Source organism: Plectropomus leopardus, chromosome 21 (assembly GCF_008729295.1).
Source record: "Plectropomus leopardus isolate mb chromosome 21, YSFRI_Pleo_2.0, whole genome shotgun sequence".
Lineage (NCBI taxonomy): Eukaryota > Metazoa > Chordata > Actinopteri > Perciformes > Serranidae > Plectropomus > Plectropomus leopardus.
In genome coordinates this window covers 16,733,870-16,751,892 of record NC_056483.1, presented here as the reverse complement: position 1 = coordinate 16,751,892, position 18,023 = coordinate 16,733,870, and the positions used below count along the sequence as shown (strand labels likewise).

General features: G+C 42.0%; 1 protein-coding gene across 1 annotated transcript; it reads right to left on the bottom strand.

The window, feature by feature from the left end:
• Positions 1–1,526: 1,526 nt before the first annotated feature.
• Positions 1,527–12,969, bottom strand: LOC121960390 (myosin-6-like). The gene is made up of 38 exons (XM_042510058.1): positions 12,930–12,969; positions 11,708–11,919; positions 11,457–11,600; positions 11,208–11,364; positions 11,099–11,126; positions 10,905–11,010; positions 10,731–10,823; positions 10,489–10,552; positions 10,288–10,386; positions 10,102–10,205; positions 9,884–10,022; positions 9,638–9,756; positions 9,395–9,544; positions 9,147–9,317; positions 8,738–9,047; positions 8,561–8,634; positions 8,279–8,484; positions 7,534–7,657; positions 7,310–7,446; positions 6,971–7,226; positions 6,636–6,878; positions 6,379–6,555; positions 6,147–6,292; positions 5,968–6,058; positions 5,479–5,868; positions 4,793–4,919; positions 4,532–4,650; positions 4,256–4,452; positions 3,986–4,169; positions 3,689–3,854; positions 3,451–3,575; positions 3,029–3,337; positions 2,734–2,937; positions 2,341–2,637; positions 2,142–2,246; positions 1,951–2,046; positions 1,730–1,864; positions 1,527–1,600 (listed from the first exon to the last, which is right to left on the bottom strand). Exons 2-38 carry the CDS (start codon positions 11,909–11,911, stop codon positions 1,580–1,582), a joined length of 5,817 nt encoding a protein of 1,938 aa, XP_042365992.1. The 5' UTR covers positions 11,912–11,919; positions 12,930–12,969; the 3' UTR covers positions 1,527–1,579.
• Positions 12,970–18,023: the final 5,054 nt, after the last annotated feature.

Below are 18,023 nucleotides of genomic sequence, written 5' to 3'. Positions count from 1 at the left end.
TACTTGATAACCACTACATTGGACAGATGTGCTATTCCAGCAAAATAAAATATATAAAAAACATTTTTTTATTTTGATATCCCTTATATGTATTTTTTTTCATCTTTGTGCTTTATTAGGGAGAAATAATGATTGGAGCTCTTTGACCATCTAGTGGTGGCTGAGTGTAGTTCACCTCAGCTGCCTTATGCAGTCACACGTTTGACTGCACTGCCCAGTGTCATCTGTCTTCTCCATATTGACTTTTTTAGTACAATAATCATTTCCACTATGATTAAAAAAAATAACTAAACTTCAGCACCTGTGAGGACTAATTCCAAACAGTTTGGGTCATTATTCCTACACTGGATTTTACATTATGAATGTGTTGTCCCTCTGTTTTTATTATGCTGTGTTTTTGAGTCTCTAAAGGCCCAGACACATCAAAAGTGACACCAGAGAAATAGCCTCCTGCTGTGTCGCCTCAGGTCGCTGTGTCTCCACCAAAAAGTTGCACATAAACACCCCAATCTGACTGCTCCCCAACACGTGTGTTCTGTGCCTGTGTGAGAAAATACCCCTCCATACCAGCAGACATCGGTCTGCATTTAGAATTCATAAAGGTTAGTCAGTTAGCACAATAACAACACACTCAATGTTGAAAGAACAAAACACTACCGTGCGGCAGTGAACAACAACACAAACCACCAGGAAATGTTTCTGCTCAATGGCTAAAGAAAAACAATCTTACCTTAATAATCACGTTTCTTTCGGTCTGTCTCCATCTTGACTTTGGTCATTTGTTCGTATTCCTCATTTCTGTTTCTCTTCTCATGGACTGAGCTGAACTGCCAATCAGAGTGATTTCATTCATCGATGGGTTCCAAAGTCATCGCCACCAATTCAACATGCTGTATCGGTGGAAAAAAAGCAGACGAGGGCTAACAGTACAGGACACACTGCAGAGATGAAGGCCAATTGCTCACCAACAGGCCTTAACCTTGTACTGGTATGCTATCTTGGCAGGGTCTCTGTCAAAAAAAAATAATCTCAAAGGACTTCCTGATAAAATGAAGATTAGATAAATAAATACATGACATGCTTTTTCCCAGGTATGCTCCTGAGACAAACATTTTGTATTTGGTTTGGCTTTTTTTGACTCAAAGCTTCACTTTGTCTCCACCAGCTCATGCTGCTTGTTAAGTCTCATCAGAGGTCTTAACCACTTGCAGCTGTTCTGAGCCTCAGCTTGCTCTGTTGGTGCTCAATCTCAGCTGTGCTCAAGCTGTCTGCCCCACAGTGCAGGTTTGAACTCCTTCTTTCTTTTCATGTCAAAACATGATAATCAAGTCTTCTTTGGATTAAGTTCCAGAAGGGAAGGTGTTGCATTAGTTTTTATTATAGATAGTAACTCACAGGGCAGGCCTGTAATTTCCATTTTTTCTTTGTTGTGTAATGACTCACTTCTTATCTTTTTAGAAAAGAGGAAACATGAACTAAGTGGTGCATTCATGTATTCTTTATTCCACTCATGTTGCATGGAGAATAAAGAAACTATAATACTTCAGTTAAACTACTTGCTTGAAGATCCTAAAGGGCTTCACTCTTCATCATGTGCTTTCTGTGCAAAGAAAAAATGTTCGATAATCAGATTTTTTTTTAAAATTCCTGCCAAAAAATTAAACCCACTCTGCATTGCATGATTCCAAGATGTATTTGGTAAGAAAAACTGCTCTGAATGATTGCTCACCTTAGCACCAGTGTCCCGGCTCTTTGCTCTCAGTTTGTTGACCTGAGACTCTGCGATGTCGGCCCTCTCCTCTGCTTCCTCGAGCTCATGCTGCAACTTGCGCAACTTGCTCAGATTTGCATTGGACTGCTCCTCCTAAAAAATCAAGATGAGAGTATGGAAAATGAAGCTGACTCATAAAGAGGCAAATTGGCCATGTAGGGTGTAGTGTTTTTGCTTACAGCCTCCTCTGCACTTCTCTTGTAGGATTTAACTTTCAGTTGCAGCTTATCCACCAGGTCCTGCAGACGGCTCAGGTTCTTTTTGTCCTCCTCCGTCTGTTAGAACACAAGGCATATTGCTTGTTAGTGCATACCCTCTCATGTTTTGGTGTGTTTATCATGTTTATCACTGTCGTGTCTGCAATGTGTACCTGGTAGGTGAGCTCTTTGATGCGCCTCTCGTACTTGCGAATACCTTTCACTGAGTCGCTGTTTCTCTTTTGCTCCATATCCACCTCATTTTCCAAATCTCTCACCTTGATAAGAACAGTTATGGATGCAGCTGTCAGAAGTTTTTAAAAGCCAGGATATTTGGTATACTAGTACCGTGAGGGATTAAGAAACATTCACCCTGGCCTCCAGCTTCTGGATCTGCTTCTTGCCACCTTTCATAGCTATTTGCTCAGCTTCATCCAGACGATGCTGCAGGTCTTTGATGGTTTGTTCCATGTTTTTCTTCATACGCTCCAGGTGAGCACTGGTGTCCTGCTCCTTCTTCAGCTCCTCTGCCATCATGGCGGCATCAGTGATGGCCTTCTTCGCCTTCTCCTCAGCATTTCTACACTCCTGCACCGCTTCTTCCACCTCGTTCTGAAGCTGAGCTGTGTCACTTTCAAGCTTCTTCTTGTGGTTCAGCAGGCTGGTGTTCTGCACAGAATCACAGTGTTACTCTACATGTTTTCAGTAAAAACAGTATGAATTGTGCACATAACTGAAATACCATGACATAGTGATTTGACATACCTGAGAGTGCAGCAGCTGAACTCTCTCGCTGACATCCAGCAGCTCCTGCTCAGCCAGTTTGCGACCTCTCTCCGTCTGCTCCACCACAGACCTCAGTTCATCAAGTTCAGCCTGCAGCAGGTTGTTACGTCGCTCCATGATGCCGATGTTCTCCTTCAGATCATCATTGGCACGGAGAGCATCATCCAGCTGCAGCTGGGCATCCTATTCAGAAAGGTTTTTGGACATCTTTACATTTTTTATTTCAATGATTATGTAGGACTATACTTTCATCAACGATAAGCCTCTATGGTACCTTCAGGTGAGCGTGGACTCCCTTCAGCTGCTTCTGAGCCTCTGCCGCCTGCCTGTTGGCCTGGCTCAGCTGGATTTCCATCTCATTGAGGTCTCCCTCCATCTTCTTTTTCAGCCTGAGAGCTTCGTTTCGGCTGCGAGTCTCAGCCTCCAGCGAGCTCTGCAGAGTGTCCACCACTCTCTGATGGTTACGTTTGGCCTGCTCTATCTCCTCGTCCTTCTCAGACAGCTTCCGCTCGATGTCGGCCTTCACCTGGTTGAACTCAAGCTGAGCTCGGAGGATCTTACTCTCCTCATGCTCAAGGGAACCCTGTTAAAAACAGTAAATCAATGTATGCCTTTCAACGCATCAGAGAGATAATTCCAACAAATTGATCAATGAAAAATGACGTATACATCAGACAACATTTAGCATTCGTTCACCTCAGCTTCCTCCAGAGCAGACTGTATCTCAGCCTTCTCCTGCTCCAGCTGTTTACGGATCTTCTCCAGCTCATGGATACTCTTTCCTCCTTCACCAAGTTGCTCAGTCAGGTCAGAAATTTCCTCTGTCATCAAAAGAACATTACATACATTATACTGTATGATTGGTAAAGCTTAGCCACATAATGCACACAGCACAATCACTAAATATACAAAAAGACAGATTTTCTCCCCAGACCTTGGAGGTTCTTGTTTTCTCGTTTCATGGTCTCCAGATGATCCAGAGCTTCTTCGTAAGAGTTCTTCAGTTTGAAGAGCTCAGTGCTGAGAGAACGAGCCTCTTTCTGGGCACCTTCCAGCTCAGTCTGCGACTCCTCATACTTCTGCTTCCACTCAGCCAGGACCTTATAAATTGCATATTAAATTATGAGCTGAAGTAAATTATACACATACTCATTTTGATACATTCCGGACTTTATTATGTACTAAAGTATACTTATCTGGAATGAGTCTCTGTCATTTCGAACATCATTACCTTGTCAAAGTTTCTTTGTTTCTTGTCCAGAGCTGCAGCAGCAGCATTAGATCTCTCCACATCCACCATGAGATCTTCTATCTCACCCTGAAGCCTGTGTTTGGTTTTCTCCAGAGAGGAACATTTAGCATGAGCAGCTTCAACAGCTTCCTCTGCATCCTGTAACCGCTGAGTTAGCTTTTTCCTAAAAGCAAAAATGAAAGCATCAAATCATTACCTAACAGAGAGTTCAGCAGCTGTCTCCGGATGAGTCTGTATAACGTTCCTTACTTTGCTTCTTCCAGCTCCTCTGTTCTCTGGATGGCATCAGTTTCGTACTTGGTTCTCCACTGAGCCACCTCGGAGTTTGCCTTGGACATGCTGCGCTGGAGTTCGGCTTTGGCCTCCTGCTCCTCCTCATACTGTTCCCTCAGCAAGTCACAGTCATGGCGAGCAGACTGCACTGCATGGGCAAGGGCATTCTTGGCCTTTGATAGAGAACAATAAGTTTGAATCATTTTGCCAGTTGCCATTAGGTTCTGTATTTTAAAAGTCTTAAGGAAATACCTTAACTTCCTCCTCCAGCTGTCTCTTGAGGTCTTCAATCTGCTGAGTGTAAGACTGCTTCCCTCTGGTCAGCTGAGAGACCAGCGAGTCCTTCTCCTCCAGCTGCCTGGAAAGCTCCCCTGTAAAATAAAGATTTGTGAGCCACCAAATCACATCCAAATATTGTCAAGCCTGGATCTGCATGGATTAACCTTAAAAAACGGCAAGTATCAGTAACAGTAAAAACTCCATGGAAATGTGAGTGCATGTTTATCTGGTTACCATTCTCTGTTTGAAGCTTTGCTTTTTGCATTGTGAAGTCATTGATGGAACGCTGGCCTTCCTCCGATTTCGACTTGTATTCATTCATTTGATCCTCCAGAGTGCGGCACATTTTCTCCAGGTTGGTCTGAATTAAATGATTTTCATATTAATATGTAAGTCACACGATGTATGCAACCCAAGCATTTCTGTATATTTTGTCTTAGTCTAACTCTTAGTCTAATTAGATGAGAAGATCAATAGGCTAACACTTTAATGTCTGTCTGCCAGAGCCAGCAGGTGATTAGCCTTAATTTAGCACAAAGCGCAGAGGACAAAATGCTAGAGACAGCTACGGTTTTACAGAGAGTTACATGCTTTTACTATTTATTGGCAAAAAGCAGCGAGGCACTGACTTCCTGTAGGCTGGTCTTGTCATCTCTCTGAGGTTCTAGTTCTATACTCACACAAAGACACGAGTGGTATCGATCTTTCCATCTAATTCTCTGCGAATATAGGTACTTCCCAAAATGCAAAACTGTTCCTTTTTTGATAAATATGAAACCAATGCCAGCCACCAGTTAACTTTGCTTAGCCAACAGATTGGAAACAGATAACAAAACTAAACCAAGTTGCAGCTGCTGGCAGTTGCTTCATATTTACTACAGACACAAGAGTGGCAGCAATCAAGACTTGTTTTGTCTTACTTTAACTTTGGCAATCTGCTCCATGTTGGACACCACATCGTCCAGCTCCAGCCTGAGCTCGCTCTTTTCTTTCTCCAGCTTCTGCTTGACTCTTTGCAGGTTGTCAATCTGCTCTCCCAGGTCAGCGACGCTGTCTGCATTCTTCTTTCTGAGTGTAGCAGCAGTGGCTTCATGCTGCAGAGTGGCCTCTTCAAGGTCTCTGCGCATCCTCTGAAACTCTGCCTCCCTCTTCTTGTTCATCTCAATCTGGGCAGAAGTGGCTCCTCCGGCCTCCTCCAGCCTCTCGCTGATCTCCTCCAGCTCTCTGGCCAAGTCAGCCCTCTGTTTCTCCACTTTGGCTCGAGCGGCTCGCTCTGCCTCCAGTTCTTCCTCCAGCTCTTCAATGCGAGCCTTGATAAAAATTCATCAGATGATTGGAAAGTCTGAATTCACAAAATCAAGATAATGAGGATGATGATGGAACAACAGAAAACCTGTTTGTGCTATTACCTGTAACTCCTTCAGTTTCTTCTGGAGTTGAGCACCCATGGCCTGTTCATCCTCAATCTTACTCAGCTGTTGGCTGATTTCAAAATCCTTCCTATGTAGTAATGACAACATTTTATGCATCAGTAATCAGCTGTTTGGGCATGGGCATCATGTTTGTGACTGTAAAAGATAAGATTTACTTTTTGAGTTTTTCCTCCAGCTGCTGCTTGTCATTCTCCAGATCCATCAGATTTTCTTGGGTTAACTTTAAGTCCCCTTCCAATTTCCTCTTGGCTCTTTCCAGATCCATCCTCACTTTCTTCTCTTGCTCCAGTGATCCCTCAAGCTAACAAACAAAACAATCCAAACATTTACTCCATAAATGATGTCCGGGTTTACTGTGGATTTAGTCACAAATGCCACCGTACTCACATCATCGACTTGCTGCTCCAGCTTGGTTTTGGCCTTAGTCAGAGAGTTGACTTTGTCCTCCTCGCTCTGCAGGTCGTCCAGCGTTTGCTGATGGGCCTCCTGAAGAGCTTTCTTCTCTTTGGTCAGCTTAGCAATGATTTCATCCAAAGCTGCCATCTCTTCAGACAGGTTTTTAACCTAAATTATGATCTAGTTAGTACACGTCATCTTGTCAAAAATATGTACAATAAAAACTTGTAAAAGAAATATGTTGTTACCTTGTTCTCAGTAGCGTGCTTTTCCTTTTCCACTTTAGCCAGACTCAGCTCCAGATCATCAATGTCCTTCTTGAGTTCTGAACACTCGTCCTCCAGCTTTCTTTTCTTGCCGGTCAGCTCTGCATTCATCTCCTCTTCATCTTCCAGTCTCTCTGTCAGCTCTTTGGCTTTGGCCTCAAGCTGAATCTTACTCTTGATCAGACCCTCACAGCGCTCTTCAGCATCTGCAAGACTGTCTTGTTCCTGTAGACAGTAAATTTAATAAATGCAGCAATTCATACCATTTTCTTAAGAATGTTGCTTAAGTTTTAGGTAAACTGAATGACAGATCTTACAGTTTGAATGTTGAGCTGCAGGTCGTTCTTCTCTTGGAGAAGGGTGACCATTTTTTCCTCCAGCTCTTTCCTACGGGCCTCGCTTTTAGCATAAGCCTCTTTAAGCTTCATAAACTCCTCCTTCATGTTTGCCATCTCTTTCTCAGTCTCAGCTGATTTCAGCAAAGGTTTGATCTTAAAGTACATTTTCATCCAGGGCCAATTTTTAACACCCATGAAGGCACGCACGTTCCACTGGATCACCAGTAAGGCATCCCTGTAGACAACATCAGTAAGCTTCAATCTATTTTTAAGTACCTTTTCTTTTTTTTTCAGTAATTTTTAAACCAAAACACCAACCTGCGTTCAACAATTTTCTGGAACTCAATTCTGGCGAGCAGGCCTCTGGATCTCGCTTGAATTCCCGTGATGATGAGAGCGAGACGATCGTCTCTCATCTCCTCAAGAACACCCAGAAGACCAGCTTTGAAGAACACCTGAAATTGACAAATGTTTTGTAACTTCTTCCCTGGTTAAATTATTCATTCCAACACTGAACCATACTCTTTGTAAACAGGACCAACCTTTGTGTGTCCCAGTTTATACTGTTCATGGTCAATGTCCAAAGAGCCCAAAAGTTTTTCTGCGGCTTTCTTGTTGTCGATGAACTGTCCCTCAGGGATAGCATTGGGGTTCAGAATGCGATATCTAAAACCATACATAACATTGTTACAATAATAAAGCTAATTTGTAAATAAATTATAACAACAACTCAAGTACACGATGAGCTGAATCGCTTAATATCAAGTTCCGGATCTGGTTGCTTTAGAGGGTGTTGATGGGAATAGCAGATGCCACTTACAAAGGGATTATCACTCAACCCAACAAGGAAGGAGACTGTGTTTGTAAAGTAAGGGAGGGACAAGCAGCAGCACTCAAGATCATCAAAGTGTCTCCTTGCCACTGCACAGGAATCTGAAGGTTGATCAGGGATGTAAGTGAGTTTGGTGAAGTGTTCAGATACCATCGCGGTGATGAAACTCAGGACAGACATGGTTCTAATTGTCCAAAACAGCAAAGCAGGTTATTCTGCTGGAACTGACTGTACTTTGAGAAGACTGGCCAAGGGATTGCAGAAGCTTTGGTCCTCATTGGGACTGGCCGGCGAAACCTCTACAGCTGACCTTGATGAGCACACATTAAGCACACCATCCTCAGCTCTGGCACACAAATCACTTATCATCACTTATGTTGTGTCCTGATGCATTGCAAGTTTTGTAAAAGAGTGATACAGATTGAGAAAGAATAAATAAACATTGCTTTTCCTGCCTTTGCTTGAAGTCTCCATACTGGACCCTGTTGGGAAATCCCTTCCTGCAGATCCTGATGCCTTCCAGCACGCCGTTACAGCGCAGCTGGTGCATGACTAGAGGGTTCTCCATCGCCCCGGGAGTCTTGGTCTCATTGGGGATGATGCATCGTACAAAGTGCGGGTGAGTTGACCTGAGATTGGTCATCAATTTGTTCAAGTTCTCCTGTAAAAGAAGACAATATGTATTTGCTGGTTCCATATACTGTAAGGACATATACTAAATCTTAAACCTATTTTACCCTGTGCAGTGCAGAAACAGTCTGGAAGGAAGAACCTTTCTTCTTTCCTCCCTTTCCCTTGCCTCCTGCATCGGCTGTATGAACAACGTAGATAAACATCGTAATTGTTATTTTCTTCCTCGTTGATATTCTGGAATCTTCAAAGAGAGATAATCAGTGTAGTCAAAGATCTCTTACCTGAATCTGCACCAGCATACCCAGCAAACAGGACAGACAGTAACTTCAGGTTGGACTTCTGATACAGTCCTACCACGGTCTCATTCAGCGGGTCCTTGTTCTTCACCAGCCAGTTAGTGATATTGTAATCAACAGTACCAGCATAGTGAACCAGGGAGAAATGAGCCTCTGCTTTACCCTTAACAACCCTGGGCTTCTGGAAGTTGGGACTTTTACCAAGATGATTGTCATACAGTTTGGCTTTAAATGTTGCGTCACTGGCTTTGGGGAACATGCACTCCTCTTCAAGGATGGACATGATGCCCATGGGCTGAGGGAAGGAATTGATTAGAATTAATTGAATATAATTTTGCCACAAAGAATAGCAAACGTTTGTTGCACAACTTCTAAAATCAAATTCAGCACAAACCTTTTCAATGAGTTCAATGCAGGCTGCCAAGTCCATACCAAAGTCAATGAACTCCCACACAATGCCCTCTTTCTTGTACTCCTCTTGTTCCAGCACAAACATGTGGTGGTTAAAGAACTGCTGCAGCTTCTCATTAGTATAGTTGATGCACAGCTGCTCAAATGTGTTGAACTGGGAAGAGGAATCAACAAGAGAAGTTAGAGAAGGTACATTTGTGGTCACATGTCCATAAAACCTTTTACACTCACATCAAAGATCTCAAACCCAGCGATGTCCAGCACACCAATGAAGTACTGGCGAGGTTGCTTGGTGTCCAGAGATTGGTTGATTCTCACCACCATCCACAAGAACATTTTCTCGTACACTGACTTGGCCAGTGCACCGATGGAGTAGTTCACCTGGATAATTGCATAAAATCAATGACATAAGAATTTCAGTTTATTCTTCAAACCCCCATGGATTTCAGTGTGGTGCCAGCATTTTGAACTCACTTGCTGCACATTTTGACCTTTGGTGACCCACTCATTGCCTACTTTCACTCTTGGGTGACACAAGCCCTTGATGAGGTCAGCAGAGTTCAAGCCCATCAGATATGCAACTTTGTCAGTATCTGTAATGGATTTGTGCAGGAGAATTTTTTTAGTACACTGTTTTGTGTCAAGAGACTTGAATTGGTGAAACTGGTGCTCTTGTTTTGAGATAATTAACACTTTGTTATTGCCATGATGATGGTTTACCTTCTGTGCCATCAGGCTCTGCTTGCTCTTCCCTTTGCTTCTGTTTGAACTTCATGTTTCCATAATGCATGATGGCACCAGTCAGCTTGTAGATGCCGTTCTTCTCCTCTTGGGTGAAGCCCAGGACATCAAAAGCTTCCTTTAAAAACAAAAAATACATCTGAGTTAGTTGCGAAACTGTATGTGTGGAGTTTTGACGAGCACTCTGTTTTACTTACATCAGTAGCCATCAGCTCTTCTGCATCATTAATAGAGGCTACGGTTGTCTCTCCTTGGGAGATGTAGGAGTAGTCATAGGGGTTGTTGGTGATTAACAGCATTTCTGTCACAAAAAAAAAGTTTCAGTCTGTCTGCATGTTGGGTTTCATAGGGTCAAATGTATTCTTTGTTTCACTAACACTCACCCAGCAGTTCTGGTTTCTTTTGGGACAGAATCTGATAGAAAATGTGGTAGTCTCTTTCAGCCTTGAGCTGATAAGTGACACGGGATTTCTCCAGCAGATCTGACAAAAGACAAAAATGACAATAAGATGATGTGTTATAGTTTACATTTTCCCAGAGTATCGTACTGCACAGCGGAGATGTTCATGTCATTCGCTGCTTACATGTTTCGATGTCCGCAGAGGCCAACTTTCCACTGACACCAAAATGGATTCGAATAAATTTACCCTGTAGGAAGCAAGACAATGACAATTAGATTGAACCACTGAAACCCAACAGTCAGCTGTGATAAGATTGAAGCATCATCAGTGAGCTGGGAGGAAATTTGGCTTTGGGAGGCTGTTTGGCACAATAGCAAAATCAGGGAGTGCATCTTTAATAAAAATGAGTAATAAAAAAGACTCACAAATCTGGAGGAGTTGTCATTTCTGATAGTCTTGGCGTTTCCAAAGGCCTCCAGAGCAGGGTTAGCCTGGATGATTTGATCCTCCAGGGTGCCCTGCAGATTTCACAAATATAAAATTTAGGCCAGAAAACTTCATTTATTATGTTTTATCATAATATGTATGATCAAATCAACCTTTTTCTCCTGAGCTGCATCCTTCTTGCCAGAAACAGCTGCGATGCTGGCAAAGTACTGGATGACTCTCTTGGTGTTGACAGTCTTTCCTGCACCAGATTCTCCACTGCAAGTGAAAACAATGAGTCATGAAAAGAAAATATAAACTCTGATCTTTAAATTGGAATCAGATGAGACTTTTGTAAATTACTTACGTGATAAGGATAGACTGGTTCTCTCGGTCTGTAAGATTTAAGAAAATGTTAAGTTATCTTCAAATGTTTGAATGATGTCAGAGATCAGATCAGAGATGACATAATATACCTGCCAGCATGTACTGGTAGGCGTTGTCAGAGATGGAGTAGATGTGAGGAGGAGCTTCACTCCTCTTCTTTCCTCTATAGGCGTTGACTACGGCCTGATCGTACACTGGCAGCCACTTGTAGGGGTTGACAGTCACACAGAACAGCCCTGAGTAGGTCTGTGGGTAAAGACACATAGACCAAGTCTGTTTTTATTGGACTGAACAATTCATTCAGTGGAAACATCTGTAGATTTGTGGTCATTACTCACGTAGATCATCCATGCTGCATAACGCTCTTTGAGGTTAAACAGCACAGCAGGTTCATGGAGGAAGGTGAACATCGCCATGTCCTCAATTTTATCAAACTTTGGCGGGTTCTGAGGGTGGATATCTTCCTCCTTATGGGTTACAGTCTGAAGCGATTTACCGCAAGAGAATAAATCAATTTAAACTGTCATCAAAGGTAAAAGTTCATATTGTCAAAACCACTTCAATCAATCAGTGTCAATATCTGACATACTTTTCCAGACTCAGTTTCAACGGTGACCTTGCTGCCGTCTCTGGTGGTGACTGTGGCTTTAACGTACTCAACCTCAGGATCAGGCACAAAGCATTGCCTCTTTATGTCGAAGGGTCGAGTCTGGGCCTCCAAACGCTCCTTCTCTGACTTTCTCAGAAAGGAGGCGGCCGGCCCAAACTCCGCCATCTGGGCATCGCTTGACATCCTGAAAGCTGTGAACCGAGAACATGGTTTGAAGCATTTTGATTACCTGGTCCCTGGAGTAGCACTTGTATAACTTTTTTGGTAATTTCTTGTAATTTTATAAGTTCATGAATTTCTATCCATAGAAAATTGTACATCATATCACAGGCAATATGGTAGTTCAGTTATTAAGTAAGTAGAAAAAAAATCTGAGCAAGAAAGACACTTATTGCAGTTACCTATGAACTATGATGAATGTAGCACAATCATTTTTTAAGCTTCCGCAAAGGTAGTGATACATTGTGAAACTAGACTATCTAAGGCATCCATGGTAACAACCATGTCGGCATAGCTTGTTGGGGAGGAGGCTGAATAAGGCTCCAAATTTGGGCTAAATATTGGAGAGGGATCAACTGGCTTGACCATTTTCAAAGGGGTCCCTGGGACTCTCCCCTAAAGATATTTCTTAATGAAAATGGGTTGTATGGGTCCTTACAAGTCTCCTCTAAAGATAAGAAGACTTGCTGCTACTAAATGTTTTGTGTCTTACAATCAATGTACTCCTTCACATTAAAGCTGTATCTATGTCTCATTACGGAAAAGGACAAGACTATTTGAAGAATGAATCTCTTAACATGTATAGATACATCACAAATTAAAAAAGGATTGTTGTGGAAAATCTTAGCAGCACCAGTATGAGTCTATGCACATCAGATAATTAACAATGTTAACTGTAATACAAGAAACCAAAGTACATCAACATGCAATTCCTTGACTCTCCATATTAATATAGTGTTTAACTAACCTACTTTCTTTAACAGCATAATAGAATTGCTGAAATTCTGATATGACTTTTGGTTTTGGTGTGCCACCCCAAGATTTCAGCTACTTCATCTGGCCACCCCAATGACACATTTTTGGGGGCACCTCTGATTCAGAGAGGGTTCAGAAGTTACCAGACAAAGTGATGTTATTTTGAGCCTACTCTTTTTCATGTACTGACTTTAATTCAAAAAGAAAACAACATGGCAATATTTACCTGTGTTGTCTTTCTCTCCCCCTTATTGAATTCAGTGTTTTGTGTCTAGAAAGAAAAAATAAGCAAAAAAAGAATAAAAAACACAGTATTTTCAATATGTGATGCAATAGGTAAGGCATGTGTAAAAAAGTATGTATACTCACCTGTAGGTGCTGTGTTCCCGTGCTTACTCCTCTTTCTGAATCCCTCTTTTTATTCATCCTGGAGGCAGAGCTTCGACCCCCAGCCACCCTATAAGGGAAGAGCAAGAAAACAAAGGACGCTAATCAAAAAAGGGAGATCTGTATTTGGAGAGAAAGGTGTGGACAACAATAACTCTCATGTAACCATTGGCTGGTAAATTGAAACCAATTAGCTGGTCATAGACCAGCATCTATTTTTGTTTTGTCCTTCTGGTGACTGAAAGGCAAGTAAATTATGAAAAGTAAAATACTTTAGCTTTAGTATGAAAGCATTTATTTTCATTATATGTAATTCCAAAAATTGTGTATGTGGACCGATTCTTGCCTGCTCCACATGGGAAAATATGTTTTTGTAATAATATTAATTAAACAAAAGTTTGAGCTTCCTGAAGCAATTTAATTTTATATGATCTAATGCTGTTCTTACATTCGTTTTTGAACTAAAGACCAGTGCACGTGTTGGTTTGTCACTTCTACAATAAGCACTGTCTACAGACTGTATTGTCTGTCTTCTCTTGTCCTGGAGGACAAAGATAAACTTGTGAATTTCTGACTTGGATTCCTTCTCGCGGTACTTGTTTGCCTCCCAGAGGACCTCAGCTGACTCTCCTCCATCGATAATAAAAGATCGGGTATGACAGCTGTCTGCTTTCAAGGGTTTCAGCCCCCGTAAATAAAATGCATATAGGTCACATGAACGTGGGTCACAGAACACTTATCACCCTCCCCAATAATGAGAATACTTGAAATAACTCTCGAGTTAACAGCGGAGATCCTTAAATCACGCGTTTATTGAGCGGACCACCTGAAGACCTCCTCAAGAAGCACACGAGCCCTTTTGACTTTAACAACTTCACACTTTCCACTTCAGACCTTCAGAGGTCTCGACAGTTGGTTGTCCGAACATGGTGTACCATTCTTCAGCACATCAAGGGCAAGGCTAAGGCTGTCATTCCCAGCTGTCTTGTGTCCTTCTGCTGTCAACACCTCATGGAGCTTCATGAACTTTCTTATACACAGCAGGGGCTCTGGTTTGTTGTTGACTTAGACAGTTATGACAGTTATGACAGATGGTTAACAGACATACTCTTGGCCATATATGTATTTCATCATATTTATTAGATTAGAGGTCAATATAGTTTTTATAATTAAGGATTTGGACTATTTCTTTTATTTTATTTGAAGATCAGCGTGCTGGTTACGAGGAGTACATACCGACCGATGCGGTGAAAAAAAAGTTGTATAATGCCTTCTATAACTGTTGAGGGAGCTGTATATTATCTTGGATTGGGCAATTAGTAGAATTACTTGGTAGAAGTACTACCTTTTGGGGTTTTTTTTGGTTTTTGGTGCCTGATGTATGGAGGCTGTTTCCTCCATACATGGGGCACCCACTCTATCCACTGAGCCACCGGGTGCCCCTTACAAGAGTATAGTTAGAAGTTTGGGAAACTTGCTTATTTTTTTACTGGGAAGAGCTAAATGAAAAGATCAATACCACACTCATGTTTGCGTACTCCATACCTTTAGCCAAAGCAAGCAGCTGATTAGTTAAACTTTGATGACGATGGCCAACAGGGCAAAAGAACTTGTACGGCTTAAACAAACAACATGTAACATGTTAATTATTGAGTCTTGGAGGTGGGTTAGGGTTAGGTGTTAGCACGAGTCCCTCTATAAGTACCGAACGTTTTTAACTCACTGGTTCGAAAACAATCCACAGTGTTCTAAGAGGTGTTTATGGCACATTGTTTCCTTCCTTTTGTCCTTGAGCTCAAAGACAACCACATGACATTCACAAAGCCACTACAAATGTCTTTGGCACACAGAGACACATCACAAAGGCACAGTGACACATTATATCAAACTTAGACTCACACCCTCACACTTAATGTTTCACACTCACACACCCCGGAGCATACCAAATTTGAAACTGCACTATGTCTTCAATGTCTCTTTTTCTTTGGAGGCCAGACGGGACAATGTGTCTGTACAAGACTCATTTAAGTTGCCGTCATTGGTTAATCTGTCTTTTGTTTCACTCGGCTACTTTACTATTAGGAGGATTGTGTTTCCTTGGTTTTTGCCTTTCTTTTGACTTTGTTCCTGTGCTCTTTGTTCCTCATCTACTCATCTACAGACCTGACATGCAGCAGCCTTGTTCGTCCGTCTCTGCTCCTGAGTTACTTTCAAGCAATCAGCTGTTCTTCTGCCTCATCACCTTATTGCCCTCACCAGATCTTCTCTGCCCCTTTTCTCCACCTGCAATTCACCCCTTCGCCAGACCGGTTTGTATTGTAGTCCTGGTTTTACGTTTAGAAAGTTTGGAATAAAGGGCTCTCTATTTGAGTTCAAGTTTTCTGCAGTCTCCTGCATTTGGGTCCACCTGCAGCAGGCCCTTGACCAATTTCTGATAAATAAATGATAATAAATATTATTCTTCACAGAAAGTTGTTATCTCCAACTGTCAAAGCTATAGACAGCTGGTGCAGATTAACCAGTTAACGCAACAACAGTGTCATTTAAGGGAGCCAGTCAAATCGATTGTTTACCATGAGCAAACAGTATGCTAGAGCAAAATATGTTTTAACCATGATAGAGACGTGAGACCATGACAACATGGAGCACGGATGGATTCCCATGGAATTTTTTACAGAGTCATGATTGCACTCAATGAGTCTTATCAACTTTGCTCATTCTCTGACTTTTCCTCCTGCTATCATTTGTTTGACATTTGTGCTGGATGCCTAACTATTATGTTAACCAGCGACTGGATCTAAACTAACCAGGGGGATAAGCCAATCAGTCCTGGCAGCTCAAGCTTTTGTTTGTGATCAACCCTAAGAGCACCTTGAGCATACAGATATAAATATGTATTAGGCTGATTGGTCCATTACTATGTGAGATTACATGTGGACAGACAGACACACACAAACAGTTAAATGCATGACCCCCTTTCAGGCTTACGTATGCTGCTTTGAAATCTGACAGTATATATTGTTGAAATGATATGGAAAAGCATGTTGCTTTTATTTGATAGATGTAGGAGTAGACTATGGGACACATTTTGACATCACTAGGTTAAGACTTAGAGGAAATTTTAGTATCTGGACCTCTTTGAATTTAACATGAATACCCCTCTAAAAATGTAGTCTAAATCAATGAAATTTAATTTTGAGAACATGTTTCTCTTGCCCGTGCCACAGAAAGGAGAAGTAACGATGATAGACGAGTGTGAACATCATCACAATTGCAGCTGTTGTTCAGGAACGCAGGGTCACCACCCTATACATTGGCGCCTGCTGCCACTTCATACTGTAACTCCACACTCCTTCTTGCTGGCCAGGCATTGTTTCCTTCCATTTACCCTTGAGGACAAAGATAACCCTGTGAAATTGTTTGGGGATTTCTTCTACCGAGCTCAAGTGGAGGCGCCGTCATTGTCTCTCTCTGCTGTGACTTCAGCATTGTGGCTATGTATTTGCTTGCTTTTAAATTCGAAAAATAAAAATGATTTATTCAACATGATTAAAACACTGAAAGCAAGTTAACACAATATGTGGAGCCAAGGTCAATTAGGTCATGTATCATTTGACAACTTTCATACAGAGTTACACAATAAAAAGTGTACTTGCGTCTATTAGGTGCAAATCTGGGAGGGAGATCTTTACAAAGTGTTGAGCTTCTCCAAGACTTTGCACTGATTAACAGAAGCTTTTTCAGGCCTTCTTCATTTAGCCTCAAAGGTGAAACAAACTAGTCCCTGTCAGCAGCTCTAAAGTCAGCGGTCTTGAATTATTAAAAGATACTCATAAACTACTGCCCTCTTTTCACAGTGTGATCTAACTTCCTGTATTTCTAGAACATATTAGGTTCTTTTTTAAGCTCATTTATTGTCAAGCAGTTAGAAAGTAACAAGGGGACTTCTACTGCACAGTCTATTAGACCAACTTCTTTAAATATTTGGAATTTTGGAAAGTGAGGAAATTGTTTGAATTCCTAGGTGGCTATGGTCAACACAAGCATCCCAGCAGCTCATATGTGAATTGCAAAGCTCTCTACAAGGTGAAAATATGTCTCAGACATAATTAGAGATGACAGATACTCCTCCAAGACCTCTGCATTGCACAACAAGACCCTTTCAACACTTAATGCCCCACACCTCAGGCCCTAACCCTGAGCAGTCTAAATACGCCGCAGTCCCAGCTGTCGTTTAAGGAGCTGGCCTCTGACATCGTCTTGTTCGCTTGTCATTCTTTGTGTCAACTGCTTAATATGTCTGTTACATGTGAGCCACCTTTCAGCAAAAAGGACCACACCTTGTCTGATGGATTTATCAGAAATAACACCACTTTGACACCAAACGACACCTTTTACGTGTGCATGATACGGCCATGGACAGCATTAGTTGAGAACGTGGCCAGACAGAATCGGTTGCATTGTTATTATTCGCCAGCAGGCGGGCTGGGGACAACTGCCACGTCAGCCTGATACATGAACAGGCAGCATCACTTGAGAACTACGTCAGATTGAAATTCTGAAGGTGACGACCTAGATAAGGGGCATGAGGGTGGATCGGAGAAGTGGTGGATGGATCAAACAGACTGCGGACTTTCATGGGGGAGTCTGGTGTTTGCTTCCTGTCTGAATGTGATGGGTGTTTTTTCTACCCCTACCCTAATCATTACCATCCATGTGCATTTGTTGATATCAGAGTAGCACCATCCTGGAACGTTAAGAGCATACGCAGAAGGATACCTTACACATAATATGTAGACAAGGAACTCCCCTATATGCTACTAAACAGATAGAAAGAGGGAGAGGTGGATTGGAAAAAGGAGTAGAGTGGATGAAGATGAGGATTGCATGAACAAAATCACAACATGTAAACTTGAATTATTGGGTGTTCAGA

Excerpts from the sequence above, each read along its gene's own strand:
- LOC121960390 (XM_042510058.1), bottom strand. The coding sequence starts at position 11,911 with ATGTCAAGCGATGCCCAGATGGCGGAGTTTGGGCCGGCCGCCTCCTTT. Across the intron at positions 9,757-9,883 it reads AGAGCCTGATGGCACAGAAG|ATACTGACAAAGTTGCATAT; the intron begins GTAAACCATCAT and ends AATCCATTACAG. Across the intron at positions 6,293-6,378 it reads TGGAGCAGCAAGTCGATGAT|CTTGAGGGATCACTGGAGCA; the intron begins GTGAGTACGGTG and ends TTTGTTTGTTAG.